The sequence below is a fragment of the Brachypodium distachyon genome, chromosome 4 (genome assembly GCF_000005505.3).
Source record: "Brachypodium distachyon strain Bd21 chromosome 4, Brachypodium_distachyon_v3.0, whole genome shotgun sequence".
Taxonomy (NCBI): Eukaryota; Viridiplantae; Streptophyta; class Magnoliopsida; order Poales; family Poaceae; genus Brachypodium; species Brachypodium distachyon.
Window position 1 is genome coordinate 34,183,836 of NC_016134.3, and position 16,325 is coordinate 34,200,160.

General features: G+C 42.5%; 3 protein-coding genes and 2 non-coding genes across 5 annotated transcripts; 3 read left to right on the forward strand and 2 right to left on the reverse strand.

The window, feature by feature from the left end:
* The first annotated feature begins 4,445 nt into the window (after positions 1–4,445).
* LOC100837619 (heavy metal-associated isoprenylated plant protein 23) lies at positions 4,446–5,423 on the forward strand. Its single transcript, XM_003577987.4, has 2 exons — positions 4,446–4,849; positions 4,950–5,423. The coding sequence occupies exons 1-2, from the start codon at positions 4,681–4,683 to the stop codon at positions 5,261–5,263; spliced, it is 483 nt and encodes a 160-aa protein (XP_003578035.1). The 5' UTR covers positions 4,446–4,680; the 3' UTR covers positions 5,264–5,423.
* A 1,963-nt stretch (positions 5,424–7,386) lies between these two features.
* On the reverse strand, positions 7,387–11,898 carry LOC100827196. The gene is made up of 6 exons (XM_010239806.3): positions 11,892–11,898; positions 11,551–11,622; positions 9,936–10,010; positions 8,661–8,734; positions 8,093–8,174; positions 7,387–7,986 (listed from the first exon to the last, which is right to left on the reverse strand). The coding sequence occupies exons 1-6, from the start codon at positions 11,896–11,898 to the stop codon at positions 7,760–7,762; spliced, it is 537 nt and encodes a 178-aa protein (XP_010238108.2). The 3' UTR covers positions 7,387–7,759.
* Positions 11,557–12,775, forward strand: LOC104584667 (molybdopterin synthase catalytic subunit). Its single transcript, XM_010239810.3, has one exon. The coding sequence runs from the start codon at positions 11,989–11,991 to the stop codon at positions 12,559–12,561; it is 573 nt and encodes a 190-aa protein (XP_010238112.1). The 5' UTR covers positions 11,557–11,988; the 3' UTR covers positions 12,562–12,775.
* Positions 12,776–13,234: 459 nt separating this feature from the next.
* Positions 13,235–13,306, forward strand: TRNAH-GUG. Its single transcript has one exon. It is a non-coding gene; the product is annotated as a tRNA-His (tRNA).
* Positions 13,307–16,006: 2,700 nt separating this feature from the next.
* MIR7721 (microRNA MIR7721) lies at positions 16,007–16,198 on the reverse strand. The gene has a single exon (NR_127002.1). It is a non-coding gene; the product is annotated as a microRNA MIR7721 (primary transcript).
* Between the last annotated feature and the right edge of the window lie 127 nt (positions 16,199–16,325).

The following is a 16,325-nucleotide window of genomic DNA, read 5'->3' on the forward strand; positions in this document are numbered from 1 at the left end:
GTATGGCACTTCCATCTATCTCTGAAACTCACCTGCTGCTTACTTTCCTGAGTGCAACACGAACAACTCTGCATGAGCATGCATAGAGAAACTTGATAGCTTGCACCTGGTTTAGTTTGTACTTGCCTATCATGATTCATGCCTGTTATTTTACGTAAGTGCGTAGTATGTAACTTAAAAGAGGGATCTGAAATGCAAGATATGTTTGGCAAGTAGAAGCCTGCCTTTTCAACCCAAATCTTCGGATACCATCTTTCACACAAAGTACAATCTCGCAAGCAGAACACAATTATTTTATGTTTAGATCGGTTATTAACGGCTATGCTTTACCAGGATCAGCTTTTGTAAATATTACTAAATACTTGTTTTCCGGGTTAGGCTAAATGGCGACTAATGCCAAAAGATTCGGGAGTAGAGACAATGAGAAACACATCCTGGATAGTGGAGTACTTGACCAAATCAAATTAAAAAGGAATCACCCCACAATTTTGTTATTGCAAATTCAGGAGATCGGCTGGAATTATTGACTATTTGTTTTTAGAGTATTATGATGTCCACAAATTATGAAAGGGAAGCATTGTGGATGTGCTTCAAGCTGTAACAAATGCAGTTGAAGCTTTGCACGTGCAAATTTTATGCTTTGTTGGTATGTGCGTGTGCCATCAACACGTGTATGTTTTGGCACGTGCAGCTTAGCTTTGGACATCAATTATCTACATATGTTTGGTTCCTTATTGGCTAAGTTTACGCGGCGAAGTGCATGAAGGAAGGAAAGGAGGAAAACAAAATATATTCGATCTAGGCGTGCAGCAAAAGCTTGGAGAAATGCGGAAACGGGAATCATATGCAGACCATTAAAAAAATGCACGTATGCGTATGTACGTGGAGGCTTTGAACCATGAGGCTATCCAGCTGCTAGCTCATTTTTTTTTTACTCCCTCCGATCCATATTAGTTGTCGAAATATTACATGTATCTAGATGTTTTATAAACATAGAGACATCCATATTTGTGTAAATTTGAGACAATTAACATGAATCGGAGGGAGCACGAGATCTAGATAGCTCATTCTCCAGAGACATGCATGATTACTTGAATATTCTTGAGCCAATGTCGGGAAGATAAGATACCGCTGTCAATTTGATCTGCCATATTGCTGCCGGTGCACAGAGTTCACTGCCATCTTGCGAAGTCGAGTGATAGGGATAACACCATGAATGTGCCGATGCGCATGACGTTGGAGGCATTTTTTCCTTCATAATTATTGTACGTTTCATTTTATTATAAAAGGAGTTCTGCCGTTCACTATAAGACTATAAGTTGATCACCAAAAGTCGTTAATTGTCAATCGGTGATAATTTTGAACGAACATGGATGGATTTTTATTGTTTCTTCTTAATGATGTGATTTGGGGATTTCTGTTAGGAGTAGCATTTTCATGAATACTTTAGCTCTCACAAGAAAAACAATTTTGTCTGATTATAGTTGTTAAAAAAGTCCAGAATTTCTATTGATGGTGGTGGCAGTTCAGAATAGTTGTAATCTGAATCTGTCTCTCTCTGTCTAGGGTGTGGCAGTCATAATCAACCCTGGAGATAGATCGACGGTTGTCCGCTGCCCAACAGTTTGGCTTGACTTGGTGGCAGCGACCTTAGTGGCGTTGATTTTTTATTTTTTTTGCCATTAGTCCCTTGTTTTTTCCATCTGTTCGCTTGGACTTCTTCCCTGTTGGTTCAATGGCGAAACAATTGTTCGACATTCTACCTTGTAAGGGGCGTATACATGGACAATGATCATTCAACAATCTAGATCTTCATCTCTTAGGACGGATAACTCATGCGGCTCTACAAAATCTTCGAGCTAGGTTAGTACAACTTGGCAGGTTTTGTTACCTCGACATGCTATGGGTGAATAATTGTGACGATGACTTCGGAGGATCTTGATGTAAATGGCATTTAGATCAAGGGGATTGGCAGCTCGAGTTTGCCTCTTTGTCTGTGTGTAATTAATAACATCAGTTTGTTGCTAAAAAATGTATTGATCATAATGTACCTTTAAGGGTATTGGTGCAAATTAGCCTAGTATCCATATACAAGGGCCTCCTTGTTTTGTATGTCATTGATCAACAGATGTCTGTCATGCCTGAGATTAGTCAATGATTAATATTCCAAGTTCCATTGTCCGCTTCCTTTTTGTTCAATTTTGGTTCAACATTATGGAATATACTTTTTTTTTTGCATCCAAATGATTTGTTCTTAATAAGGTTAATATTCACACGGGCCATGAAGTGACAACCACTAGGCACTAGCCCCTTTGAATCAATTCAGACATGACCTTGCCCACTCTTGATGTATTGATAACAGACCACAGGTTCAATTCCCACTGGTGATAGAATCTCTTTAACCCGTTATCTAATCAGCTACGTAGTATATCAGTTTGTCTTAGTGTCTTACAAAATCTTGTGATGATTGCTTTTTCAGGAAAAAAGATAATTAATTAATTTATTAAGCTTTTAAGAGACATTACCAAAAGGATATTATATTAAAGTTCACATGTGCTAGCTTTATGTAATTGCATACAACTTGCAGATGCTTATACTTTCAATCTGCAATTTAGTGTTGATTGCTACGGGTAGGTCTCCATGGCAAAAAGAAGAAGAGATAATTCGAAGCATAACATTTCTCCAAAGGAAGTGGAATGAAATTGATTAAAAGAGGACCGGCCGGCTGGGGTTTAAAGAGGTTAGGCACCGTCAAAGTAAAAATATGCCATGCTTCACATGAGTAGCTTGACCCGATTTCACATTAATTTTCAACTTGCATCTCATCCTTATTTATTCACCCTTAATTTGGTTTAATGGCCATATTGTTTAGTTCCACATTTCGTAAGAGTGAAAGCCTAAGCTCTATACAATCACAAAAATTTGATGGCTAACATTAATGTGGAAACATATTAAATTTTCTCTATAATTATACGATGGGCAAAACATGTAGGCATCCTAAATAAAGGAATTATAATTATTTATGTTTTCTTTAGACGGACCAATATAGTATCGGCCTATGAGTTATGAATGTTCCAAAAGAAATTAAGTAAACAGGTGATTCTTGTATTCATATAGAGGCAGGCAAGTAAGTTTTGATGGTTTGGTGCAAAGTAGTCCCCCACTTATATTTGTTTGCATAATATTCATGGTTTTATTTGTAAAGGATAAAGAAACACACCAAGGTTTTCCATATATACCAAATTACAATATGGCAAACACTCTGAGATCACAAAATACGTACAGTGAATCTTCACCAAGCAAGCTGTTATTAAAAACTCACGACCTGACATACAGGATGAAGAATATGGCTATCTTAAACTTAGTGGCAACAAGGGAATCTGCCACCAATCAACCAACCTTTTCTGGCTGCATGTAAAGCAGGGGTTTCTTGTGCAAACGTTTCAGCGAATTGAGGGACAGATGTAGGAAGGAACAGATATGCTGCTGCAGGAGCCGTGACCTCCAATCATGGCCTGCCTAATCAATCACACAGTTTTCTAAGACCTGCAAATTGGGACCCAATCTGGGAACAGAACCACAGATCAGCAAAGACCATATGGCAGCTGGCAGCCCCTGATTGCGCCTTATAGGATGACTATGCAGATCTCCACTATGCATGCACCTTCCTCCTGCTGGTGGCAGCTTGCCTGCTTACCCCAGAATGATACTCCAAGCATACCACTTCAGATAGCACCATGATAATTCACACCAGCACACAGGAAATGCATGACCATGTTTTCAGTTGTCCAGGCTGTGTGTATTGCCCTTTAGAAACTGAAACCAGTTGAGAGAGGGCCAGGCCATTCGCCCATTCCAATCATGCATGAGGAACACACCCATCGCTGAATACTCGCCGGGAAAAGTTGCCGGGAATGTTGAAGTACGAGTAATAGCTGCACTAGCTTCCAGAAACCGAAAAGAAGGAGACAAAATAGCTTCTCTGTGGCAGCCGAAACTGGTTTCTGGAGAAGCTGCAACAGGAAAGAAAGGGGCCATACATTGGAAGGAATTAATCAAGAATTAAGTAGCTGTGCCTTTCCCTGTTGCTTAGCGCAGAGGATAAAGATAAACGTTACTAACAATAGGCGGTTTCCGGTCTCTCTATCTTTCTCTCGGCTGCCTTTATCCGTGGGTGTGGCACCTCCCTCTACCTTTACAAGTCCCTATTTTGGGAGTCGGTTGAGGCCAAGAATTCAGCAAAAGGTGCCGGCTAGCGGGGCTGCGGCAGCAAGGTATCTTTGGAAACTTCTTGTAGACATCAGAAAAATACCCGGACGGCAAGCTGCTAGCTGTACAAGGAAAAAACAAACAGACTCTCACTGTTTGCATGCAAAGGAGGCAGCTGCTTATTAGCTTAGCTAAGGTAGCTGGCTAGCTGCTGCCTTCTAACAAGCCAACAACTGCGAAGGGCCTATATATATACCACCCCCTCTTGTGTCTAGCTATTCTCCAACCACCAGTTTCTGAAGCAAGTAGTGCTGTGAGTGTGAGCTAGCGACCATTTCAGGAAGAGAACAAGTTTAAGTCCAGTGCTCTTAATTCTGCTCTTTTGTTGCTTTCTTCGACAGAGCATATTAATTGGCAGTGCTTGAAAGTTGAAACCCAAGCACATAATAGCTTCAGTTTGGTGTAGAGAACATGGGTGTGAGTGGCACTCTTGAGTACTTGTCTGATCTTCTCAGTAACAGCAGCCGTCGCCGGAGGTACAAGCAGAAGAGGAGGCAGTTCCAGACGGTGGAGCTCAAGGTCAGGATGGACTGCGAGGGCTGCGAGCTCAAAGTCAGGAACGCCCTCTCCAGCATGAAAGGTACATATATACATCATCAAAACAATCCTTTCAAGAACTCAAAGGATTATAAATACGCATGGCTACATGAATTTGTGCTAAAATTGTTGTTGATTTGCAGGGGTGCAATCGGTGGAGATCAACCGGAAGCAGTACAAGGTGACGGTGCAAGGGTTCGTGGAGCCGCACAAGGTGGTGAAGCGGGTGCAGGCAACGGGGAAGAAGGCGGAGATCTGGCCATACATCCCTTACAACCTGGTGGCGCACCCCTACGCGGCGCAGACCTACGACAAGAAGGCGCCGCCGGGGTACGTTCGCAGGCAGGACGCCGTCATGCCGGTCGCAAGCTACGGGTCAGGCCCCGGAGCGGCGCAGGAGGAGCGGCTCACCACCATGTTCAGCGACGACAACCCCAACGCCTGCTCCATCATGTGATCCATCCATCGGTGTGGAGTACTGCTGTGATGCGGAGATGATCAAGATCATTTGTGTGTTCTTTGTTGGTGGTGACATGTATGTAGATGATGTTGTTATAAAGGAGAAAAATCAATAAAGAGAGTATATATCGAGCAGGAATATCTCCAGGGTTTTGTCTCCTATGCATGTGATGGAATATCTCAGTCTTTATCTCTTTTACTAGATCTCCAATGTTTTGAACTTTGGAAAGATGAGTCCAAAGTATTCTGTCTAAGCTACTTTTATATACGGTACGTACCTTTGAAAAAACTTCATGCAAACATGTAGTGAAACTAGTTTTTTAAGAATACATCCAAGCGGATGTGTCATATATTGAAGAAATACTGCGAAGCAGTTACATCGCCATTAAAGCACCGATACAAGTCGGTTACTCGCATCTACTCCACATTCTACCCACTAGACTACTCTCAACCTATGTCCTTTGAAGAGGCCGGCACTCCATCAAAGTCGCCCTCGGACTCAATCATGCGAAGGACAAACGATACATCCGGTCTCGCAACGTCAAAGACAATTGCATCCCTATGTTTCCAAAGCGACCACCAAATCAACATAATGCCCATCGCCAGGTCTCCCTTCTCCGTCTGAAGCACCGGTCTGCCGGTCCACCACTCCGCCGGTGAGCTGTCCGAAGTAGGCAACCAATTTGGACGCCTCCAAGATTGTAGCACCGGTGCCCACACCTGGCGAGACACCACACACCTGAGTAAGAGGTGGACGATGGTCTCCGGCTCCTGGTCACATAAAGGGCAATGAGAAGGATGAGGCAAGCCACGTTTAGCCAATCTGTCGGCTGTCCAACAACGATTTGCGCTCTCGATTTCCAAGATCCACAAAGCACGAAATGGTCTTCATTCCACCAAAAAAATCAATGTAGGCCGAAGCAGCCGTGTATGAGCCCGAAGAAGACCAGCTCCATCTGAGCACATCCTCCTGGTCCGAGAGCACGACTCGGTGAACAAGCGCCGCTATGTCTAGAAATTCCAGAATTGCCTGCTCAGCAAGATTAGGGTTGATGCAGCATATCCACTTATGCTCTTTCAACGCCTCTGCCATGAAGAGACAAGTAGCAAACACTGAAAGATTCTAGAAGAGAAGAGGGGCACGTTCCGCAAAACAGCTTCCAGGCAGTCACCGATTAGACCAAAAAGAAACATTCTCTCCGCAACCAATGGAAACCGTCATCGCCGCATCCACGATATCACGAGCCGCAGCCGGAATCTGCAGGCGGAATTCACCCCAAGGTCTATCCGGATCTACCTTCTTAAGCCAGCACCATCTAGCTCGAAGGGCCACATTCAACAAATAGAGGAAGATCTAGACCACCAAATTCCTTCGGTAATCAAACCGGACTTGGATCTCCTGACTTAAAATCGGTGACTTTATGGTCACTGACAGGTGGACCGGGTCCACATGTCAGTGACTGTGAAGTCACTGACTTTGAGTTAGGAGATCTCTCTCCAATCAAACCTTGTTGCTTTTAAGTTAGGGGATCTCTCTCCAATCAAACCTTGTACCAAGCAACGAGACAGTGACCCCCACGAGCCTCTTTCCGACTTCTCCAAAGGAAACTCTTGCAGATTTTATTAATGCCTCCAAGAAAGATAAGTTCCAGTTACATAAATGGTTCAAAACGTAAGCTGAACCCTTCTGTTTTTGCAGTAAATATTTAATCATATTTTTGCATGACTTTTCTTTGTAACATGATGCAATCTACGTTTTTTTTGCAACTTTTAAAAGAAGGTAAACTCTAAATTAACTCAAATACCCACTCTTGCATGTATGAAACCAACTCTATTAAACACAAAAATACAAAATTATAGAACCAGTGAACCCCTACCATAAAAAGGGGGAATACAACGTACAAAAAATTACAAATACAAAATATGACTAGCAGAAAACAAAATGACCCAACAATTATAGTTGCACAAATATATGCCGATAAGTAGACTCGTGTTTAGTATATTTGTGCGATTTGTATAGAGAGAAACAATCAGCACATGCATGTCACCAGAATGCTGGAGCATTGACAATCGACTTCGGCTTCAGCAAAAAGCAAGCAATCATGGAACAACACTAGGGCAAACCAAACACTTACCGTGGATTTTCAGCAATAGCGCAAAATGATACGTACAGAATTTCTAGAATTGAGATTCTCCATCAAGGAACTGCACAAAGACTTACCGGAGATTTCCAGCAATTGCAACGAATATACAGAAACATAAGAGGAAGGAAGAGAATCTGCATCCATGGTAAGCATATCACATCTGTGTCAGCATGACACAGATCTGCAGTTTGGGCTTTGTGTTGCCCAAGCCATGGTTTTCCGAAGATATGCAGAATAGCATAAACAAGACAGTTGATAAACCTTATCTGATGCAGTTCTAGGGGCAGCATTGAAGAATCTTACAGATCAAACGCTAGAAACTACTGCTGGTAAGACTCATGATGATTGCTCTAGCAGCCCATAGCTCCAATAGTTTCTCCGGCACGATGCCTTCCAGAAAGCAGGTTCTTCTCCAACTCCTTCAGGTAATCCAGGAGCAGCACAATGGTGAAGAGAAGGAATCCACCAAAATAGTTGCTGCCTGAGCCACCCCCTCCACCACCACCTCCCCCTTTGCCGAAACGAAATGGAGGGAACCCACCACTTCCGTCATCCAGTTTACGTCCTTGAACTTTCCCTGAAAATAGTAGCAGATAAAACAGGTGAAATTTAAGAAATACTGGTCAAGTTTGCACTATGATGAGTACAACACAATTAATGCAGTGTAAGAAAAAAAAAAGCACCTTTGGGATCAGATAGTTTGATAGTCGCAGTTGGAGATTTGCTCTGAACACTTTGAGTTTGAGAAGCATTGCATCTTAGGCTCTGCGAGAAATAGAGTTCTCACAAAAAAGGTAGTCAAACAAAGGACCTAATAGTGCAGTAGATCATAAGCAAATAACTAAGCTAGTGTTTCCCCTTCCAATTTTAAGAAGCTCACTAAAGAAATGAAGCATTATGAGTGACTTAATATTGAGATTTACCATGTTTCTCGCAAGGTTGCTGTTCTTTTTACTATTAATAATTGCAAGTATCTCACCACGAGAAAAACATATATACCATGAGATATTTAGCTAACGATGGCTAAATCAGGATGTAGAGTGTGTACAAATAATCAAGCACGAGAAGCTCAGGGTCCTTCTATTTCCAAATTAACCATTTTGACCATAAAAAATCATAATAGATGCTCCTTTCAAATTTAATATAACCAAACTTTCATGATAAACAAATAGCTGAAAATGAGTGAAACCTTGAACACCCAATTACTTATGTGATCAAAATAGTTATGGATCCATAAGTATTCCAACTTACCCTCAATATTGGTTTCATAGTAACTTCCTGTTTACATGACATATGGTTAACTTGAGCTCTCTGCAATTGTGAACCTAAACAGACAGTTCGATATTCATAAGCATCTTCAAGTGAGACATATAAGGATCAAGAAAATAACTAATATAAACAGTGCTAGGCAAAATAGGATCCACAAAGTCACAAGGTATGTGCTGATTCAGGGCTCACTTATGATGCAATGTGATAAGGCTCATAGTTCGACATATGGTGTGACTGTAACATTTCAAAGACCAGAATAGGCGTAACTAAGTTTCCTGAATAGTATCATTAGGGCAGTAAAACTAGACAATAAGAAGAATGAAACTAAGAAGTAATAAGGTATTGCAAATTAGCAAGTCATGATAAGCTTTTCTTACTGTGGTAAACGATTAGAGCAAGGTCACCAATACAACCAATATGTAATAGAGAGGAATACGGAGATGTCGTTAAATGAAGTAGTGACTTGAGAGTCATAGACTGATTTGGACAGCCTTAACATAATGGCCTCGAAAAATTTCTAAATGTTTTCCCTACAAAAACTATAGATTCTGTGCTACAACAATTATTTCGAGTTTTTCTTGTAATCACATAAGATCTGTTTGTATCATCTAAAATAGGAACCAATCAACATGGAATCCCCAACAACTAACAGAGGAAACATCTACCAATCAAATTGAGTATAACTAAACTCCATAAAGTAGCTCAGGTCCGACTACATCAAAGCCAAGAAAAGGAAAATTTTAAGGCATGTTCAGAACATGGGAACTTCACTGAAATAGTTCAATTCTCGCAAGATTAGGATGATTTCCATGGTTCCAAAACCACCTGAAAGTATGCTTCTGTTCTCTTCTGCTCATTAGGTATCATAATGGATGACAACAAGCCAAGTCAAAACTTTCACACAGAGAAGAGAATGTGGCAACAGCATTGACAACATCACAACATAATATGGAAAATACACTAGCACACAATAGCCATTAGCTAAACATCCACAGTACGCAAACTGACAAATGGGCAATCTATTTGTAAGGTGACTTAATTTTGCTTAACTGTAAGTCACATTTTTTATCCGTCCCATCAACGTCCAACCATGTGGCACGTAGATCTCTCTATGGGTACAATGATCACAGCAGTTACATAGACTTAAGACAAAGTCTAGCAGCTTGGAAGTAGAAAAGGGAATAATAAATATGAGTAAGCAATTGATGGATTATCATACTTAATCAGCAAATTAAGTTCTTAAAAATAATTGTTTACCTTGCATTCTCCTAGTTAAGCCATTGGTGACTACAGCTCCTGGCAATGAGCCCGCGACGAGTGTTGACATGGTGACTATAATTCAAGACCAACAATGTCCGACGAATGAAAACATTTGTTAGAAACAAAATACCAGTCAGTGTTGTGGAATTGAAAAAAGTGGTGTTTTGGATAGAAAAAAAATAACATGTAGACATGGTGGGGATAAATTAATAGAGGATTTGGTGGTGTAATTTTGGTGAATATCTAATTTATTTGGGAACAATAATTATATGCCACTCCAGAAGAGACAGTGTTCATAAAATTCGATTACAAAGATGTAATACATTTATTCCCACCCTACAGGCTATTGCATCTTACTACTCTGCCATCACATTGTAAGTTTACTCCTTCGGCACATGGGTAAAATCGTCTTGCACATTTGGTTCTTAGCACTGCCAGGCCTAAATATGGCAAAGCCATAAGCAACGGCCTGTAGGGTGGAACGAATCTATTACATCCTGTACAACGGCGTATTATGAACACTACTCATTTTTCTGAAACACTGAAGACCTGAGACACTGAAGACCACTTTTTTAAACGGTAATTATTATGCCCAAACAAATTAGACATGTCACTGTAGGGTATTTTCCCTTTAAATGTACTCCTCTGTTCCTATATGTCAGCCGTATTTTGACTTCGAGCTTTTTGGGTCCCAGCTTATGGTCATTTTGTGAATAAGAACCAATACCCCAATACATGATAAATACACACACACATAAACCTGCTAATTCAGACAGTTAAGAGCAAACCACATGATAGAGTGGGAAAGGAAGTGATTAGGCGGAAACCTTCGGACTAAATGTCACCTGATTCTGCTAGAGTGACGAGCTAGGGAAGGAGTAAGTGGTGGTCGCACTTGGTCCCCGAGATATGGAAACAGAGATCTCCTGTCCAAGGACTAGCTTTGATGAGGAGCTCTGAAGGACGGTGGGGGGAATGGGATCAGGCTGAGGCGATGGAGAAGAAGCCATAAGCGATAGCCAGTACAGTAGTGTTGTACCAACACTACTCTTTTCTCTCAAACACTGAACACTGTACCAACACTGCTCTTTTCTCTAGAACAGTAGAACACTGAACACTACTCTTTTTGAGCGGTAATTATTTTGCCCAAGCAGATTAGAAATGCTACTCTAGGGGTATCTTCCCTTAAACTGTACTTCCTCCATTCCTATATGTAAGGTGTATTTTGACTTCAAACTTTGACAAAGAATTAATCCAATAATATGTGGATTATGTTACACAAAATTGACATTGTTGGATTCGTCTTCCAAAACACTTTCTTATGAATTGATACTGAGAAATCTATGGTCAAAGCTCGTATTTTGGACACTCAAATTACGCCCTATATTTAGGATAAGACATACTCCACATCTTAAGCATCCTAGGATTTTTAGTTTCACATTAGTGTGTGTCCTAGCTTATGGTATGTTTGTGAATAAGAACCGGAGATGCCCTTATCCTACTGTACCTTAATACACGACAGATACACACACATAAACATGTACTTCAGACAGTTAAGAGCAAACCACATGAATACATGATAGAGGGGGAGAAAAGGTGATTAGGCGGAAACCTTCAGAGTAAATGTCAACTGATTCCGCGATAGTGACGAGCTGGGGAGGGGTAAGGGGCGGACGCACTTGGTCTCAGCGATATGGAAGCAGAGATCTCCCGTCCTGGGACTTGCTTCGATGAGGAGCTGTGAAAGGCGGAGGCGGGATCAGGTTGAGGCTATGGAGATTGGAGAAGAAGCTGGTAATGAGGAAGTGGCGACTCTGACGACCCTAGCAGGTGCGCGCGGCGGCGGCGGCGAGTCCAGTCCAGTCCTCAAACCAAAACGTAGCACTCCCTGACTCCCTCCCAAGGGGTGTTTCCGTAATTTTTTCGTATCCGCCTTTTCTCTCTCTACTCCACCAAACATTATCTCCCCGGATCAGTTGATCCCCGGAGCGACGACTTCGACCTCAGTGTTCCAATTACCCCAAGCCCAGGCGCAGCTCCCCACGATTCGATGGCCGGTGACGAGCCCCAGGCGGCGGCGGCTTCCGAGGACCTGGTCGAGATCCTCGACGAGGAATCGGGCCGCCTGGACATCGCCCGGTACGTGGACCACGTGCGCGACCTCTCGGCCGGCGCCATCGCCACCTTCGAGGGCACCACCCGGGACCACTTCGCCGGGAGGCGCGTGGTGGAGCTCCGGTACGAGGCGTACGCGTCCATGGCGCGGCGCCGGCTCGAGGCCATCCTCGCCGAGGCCCGCGACGCCCACGCGCTCTCCCGGCTGGCCGTGGCGCACCGGCTCGGGACCGTCCCCGCGGGCGAGGCGAGCGTGTTCGTGGCGGCGTCGGCCGTGCACCGCGCGGACGCGATGGAGGCGTGCCGGTACGTGATCGACGAGATCAAGGCGTCCGTGCCCATCTGGAAGAAGGAGGTGTACGACGACGGCGAGGTGTGGAAGGAGAACCGCGAGTTCCTCGACCGCACCGATGCAGCGGCGGGGGCGACGGCGCCGGCGGCGAAGGGCAAGGGGGCAGGCGGCGGCGGTGGCGGCTGCTGTGGTAGCAAGGTGAGGGTTGAGAACTGATGGCAGCTGCCGGATCGCGATCCGACGGACAAGGCCACACGGGTGACGGGTTGTTTCTCTCTCCTTCTTTACACTTTTTGAGAAATTTGAGATAACAGAAAGGAAATGTCTTGTGTGACACTGGAAATCCTTTTGAGAAAATACAACGTGTGAAATTCGAATACACACACACTGAAAGTTCTGTGATGTATGGTTTAAAGTTTTGTTCTTCCCATTTTAGTTTGCGTTGAAATCTTTTGCGTGAATCGTCTATGTAAACAGACTAAAAGCATGCATTAGATTCAGATATGGGAAGAACTGATACAATGTTCGACCAATCATCCATGACTAGAAAAGAACAGGAGGATGTTGCCTGCCTCGTCTGGTTGAAGTGTTGAACAGAAAACACAACGTTCGGCCCAAGCTCTGCGTACTGAACTACATCGGACAGAGCAGGAGGAGCACCCAAGATAGTGCCTACATCACCAAACTGAGATGGCGAACCTCAAATCAGACCTATCAAACTACAAATGATCCAAACAACGACAATCGAAAGGGTTATACTCCGTACTTGATTACCACCGGCTCATACAAAGTTTATAGGCTCACCCGTAGCAGTTTTCTCAATGCTTTTGTTAAAGCAGAGCATTGTCACAGGATTAGTATCCGACTCAGTACGAATAAAACCAACAAAGTGGCTGTAGTTTAGTGGTGAGAATTCCACGTTGTGGCCGTGGAGACCTGGGCTCGAATCCCAGCAGCCACATTTATGTAATTTTTCGATTTTGGTGTAAACAAAAAAAAATGATTTAGTACTTGTTCTGTCAAGACAACGGGAGGTATGGTATCCTCGTTTTTCAATCCTGAAGTACTGATTATACAACTCGAAAGAATGCTCGTTTGTGCAAGAGCGCCAATTCATCTCCTCTAAAAAGAGCTCCAATTGATTGTCCAGTGACTCCTATCTGTTTTCCCCCACAAAATAAAGCTATTGCGATTTGGTTTTCGGACCCCTTTTTCTATGCGTCGAAATTCCTTTATCCGGCAATCACAAGATATGCAACGAGAGTTGGTTTACGTCAACAATTTGATCATGGTCTCAAGATAAACAGTAGTTGTACATCTATTATATACTATAAAAGCAATATGAGGGGTACGGAGGCTCCACGTTGATCCACATCACCCCAATTATTCTGGCCGTTGGATTACATCTAATGGTCCAGATTTAATGAGGGGTATATTTGATGGGCTATCACTAAACATTAAAGTGGTTTCAAGCCCAAGTAGACCCAATTTGTAGAATTAGCGATAATTAGAGGTATATTTGATGGGTTATAAAAAACATTAAAATGATTTCAGGCCAAATAGGCCCAATATGATATAATTGGTGGTAATTAAGTTAAATTTGTTTTTTATGGTGCCAAACATAACATACTCTGTTACGCGACGACATTTCAACATTATTTTTCATTGTTTTTCTTCATACGTCATGAAAATATTAAATAATAAACTAAGTCTATCAGTCATAATCTATATCTATATTTTTTTCAAGATAATTTAACCGTTGGATCTGATATCTAATGGCCCTTATTTAATGACAGTGTATATTTTTTTCAAGATAATTTTTTTCATCAGGAGCATCTTTTTTAAACTAAACGAACTCTTACATGTCACGTTTATTTTCCATAAAGTTCGCACCGCATGCCTTTGCTGGAGCAGCTCGCTGGTGGAGCGTCCGTCGCGTACCTTAGCTGGTGATGAGGTAGGCCAAGCATTGGAAGTGAATCGTCGAGGCCATGTCCATGATGAAAAATGTTTACAGATATGCGTGAACAAGGTTGTGTTGCAGTAATTCATCAAGATCAAACAAATTAATACTACTGCAAAGTCTTACGCACTTTTAGTGTCATGTCATTATTAACTGATTTTTTTTGCATTAGGTGGTAATTAGCGATTTAACAAAGTGGCATCTAAGAGTTCGGTGGTAATTAGAGGTCTAATCTTCGTCTCCGCGCAGGCGACCCATGCAAGTGCTTGAAGCGTCGCAGCACGATGGCCTTGCAACTTGCACGCTCGCTGTGATCAGCAGCCCCAGCGCCATCGGCCGCTCCTGCCGTGATCCATCGTTGTCAAGACACCATTATAAGGTCCCTGCTGCGATGATCCACGGCCGCCACAACGCTCCATCGGCCCCCGCCGGATGCCACCTTGCTCACTCGCTGCACCGTGCGCCCGTTCGCAAGGAATGCTTGCCGCATCATCCGTCCAAAATAATAATTAGATATTAAAAATATAATAGTCTGTGATGGATGTCTAAAAGAAAATTTAAAAATTATATAAAATAATATCACACAAAGTAAAATGTAGCAAACACATAAGTTCCTTATTCAAGCTCAACGCTTTTTATATTGCGGATAATGTTAATAAAATATAAATCTGTTGCTAAAAAAAATTTAATGTCAACATAATCTAGAATATAATGTGTTATTGAATCAATCTAATGATGCAGAATATTCCATATTATCATTTCATAAGATTTGTTTTCATGAAAAACAAATGAAAAAGCTATAAATATTTGGTTAAGTAAAATATATATAAAAAAAAATCAAATATTGCATTATACAAGTCTAGCCGTGCAATCTGCACGGGTCACCCCAATTATTTCCAGCCGTTAGATATGAGATGTAAGAGTCCTACAAATCATTCTCTTGATGTTATGTTTAGCTAAACCTCTAAAAAAACACTGAGTCCAAACTAACAGTAGGAAGCAGTGGCGGGAGACGCCAAGCAGAGCAGCAACGGAGTGACAGACATGGGTGGGAGTACTGTGGCGACTATGGCCTGGCCGCCTAGGGGATCTGGGGAATGAGAGGCTCACGGAGGGATTTCACAATTTAGGTACGGAACTATATCCCTTAGAACCTCCACAGTGGCGTTGGACATAGGGGGAGGCAGTGCAAGGGTGTGTGCGGAGGGGCGGATGCGTTGTTGGGCGAGCGTGGCGTAGGGGCACGGGCGGGGGTGGTGCAGGGCGTGCGCAGGAGGGGCAGAGGTGGTGCAGAGGGCGCACGGCGGAGGAGCGGAGGAGGTGTAGGGCCGCGAGTGGAGGTGATGAAGTGGGGGGCTAGGGGAGTTGGGGTCCGAGGATTTGATTGGAAAGTGAGGTCAGGGAAGAAGAAGAGATAAGGAAAATGAGTAATTAATTCATTCTTTTGTGGGTCCCATATACATGCAGGTTTGGCATTATCTGCATTGCAAGAAAACTAAAATTTAGCATCAAATTTGCCTTCACCGGAGAATAACCAGTTGGCTTTTGGACCTATGTGGCAAATTTGGTTTTTCACACGCCGTGGAAGCCCTTAGGTATACGAATATCATGTCTTTGATTTTAGAATTAAAAATATGATGAATAAATACGTATCGGAAAAATCCAATATCAGTGAATTATACTCAGTCCATCCGGATTTATAAGACCTGCATTGAATTCTATGCCAAACTTTGACGAACAATTATACAAAAAATGTAGGTATATAAATGTTATACTATTTATTGAGTTTTCCAATATAAATACAACGATATCTCTTTTGTGTCGCAATAACATCGTATTACCAAGTAATGTTTCGCCAAAGTCCGTTATAAAATCCCGTGCTGGCCTTATAAACCTGACCAGAGGAAGTATACCAGTATGGCACGAAATCAAAAGAGGTACAAAATAAAAAAGTCATGAGCACATGTAAAAAAAAAAAAACTAGAACAACGATCATCAGGTCGCCCGCGCGAGGGCC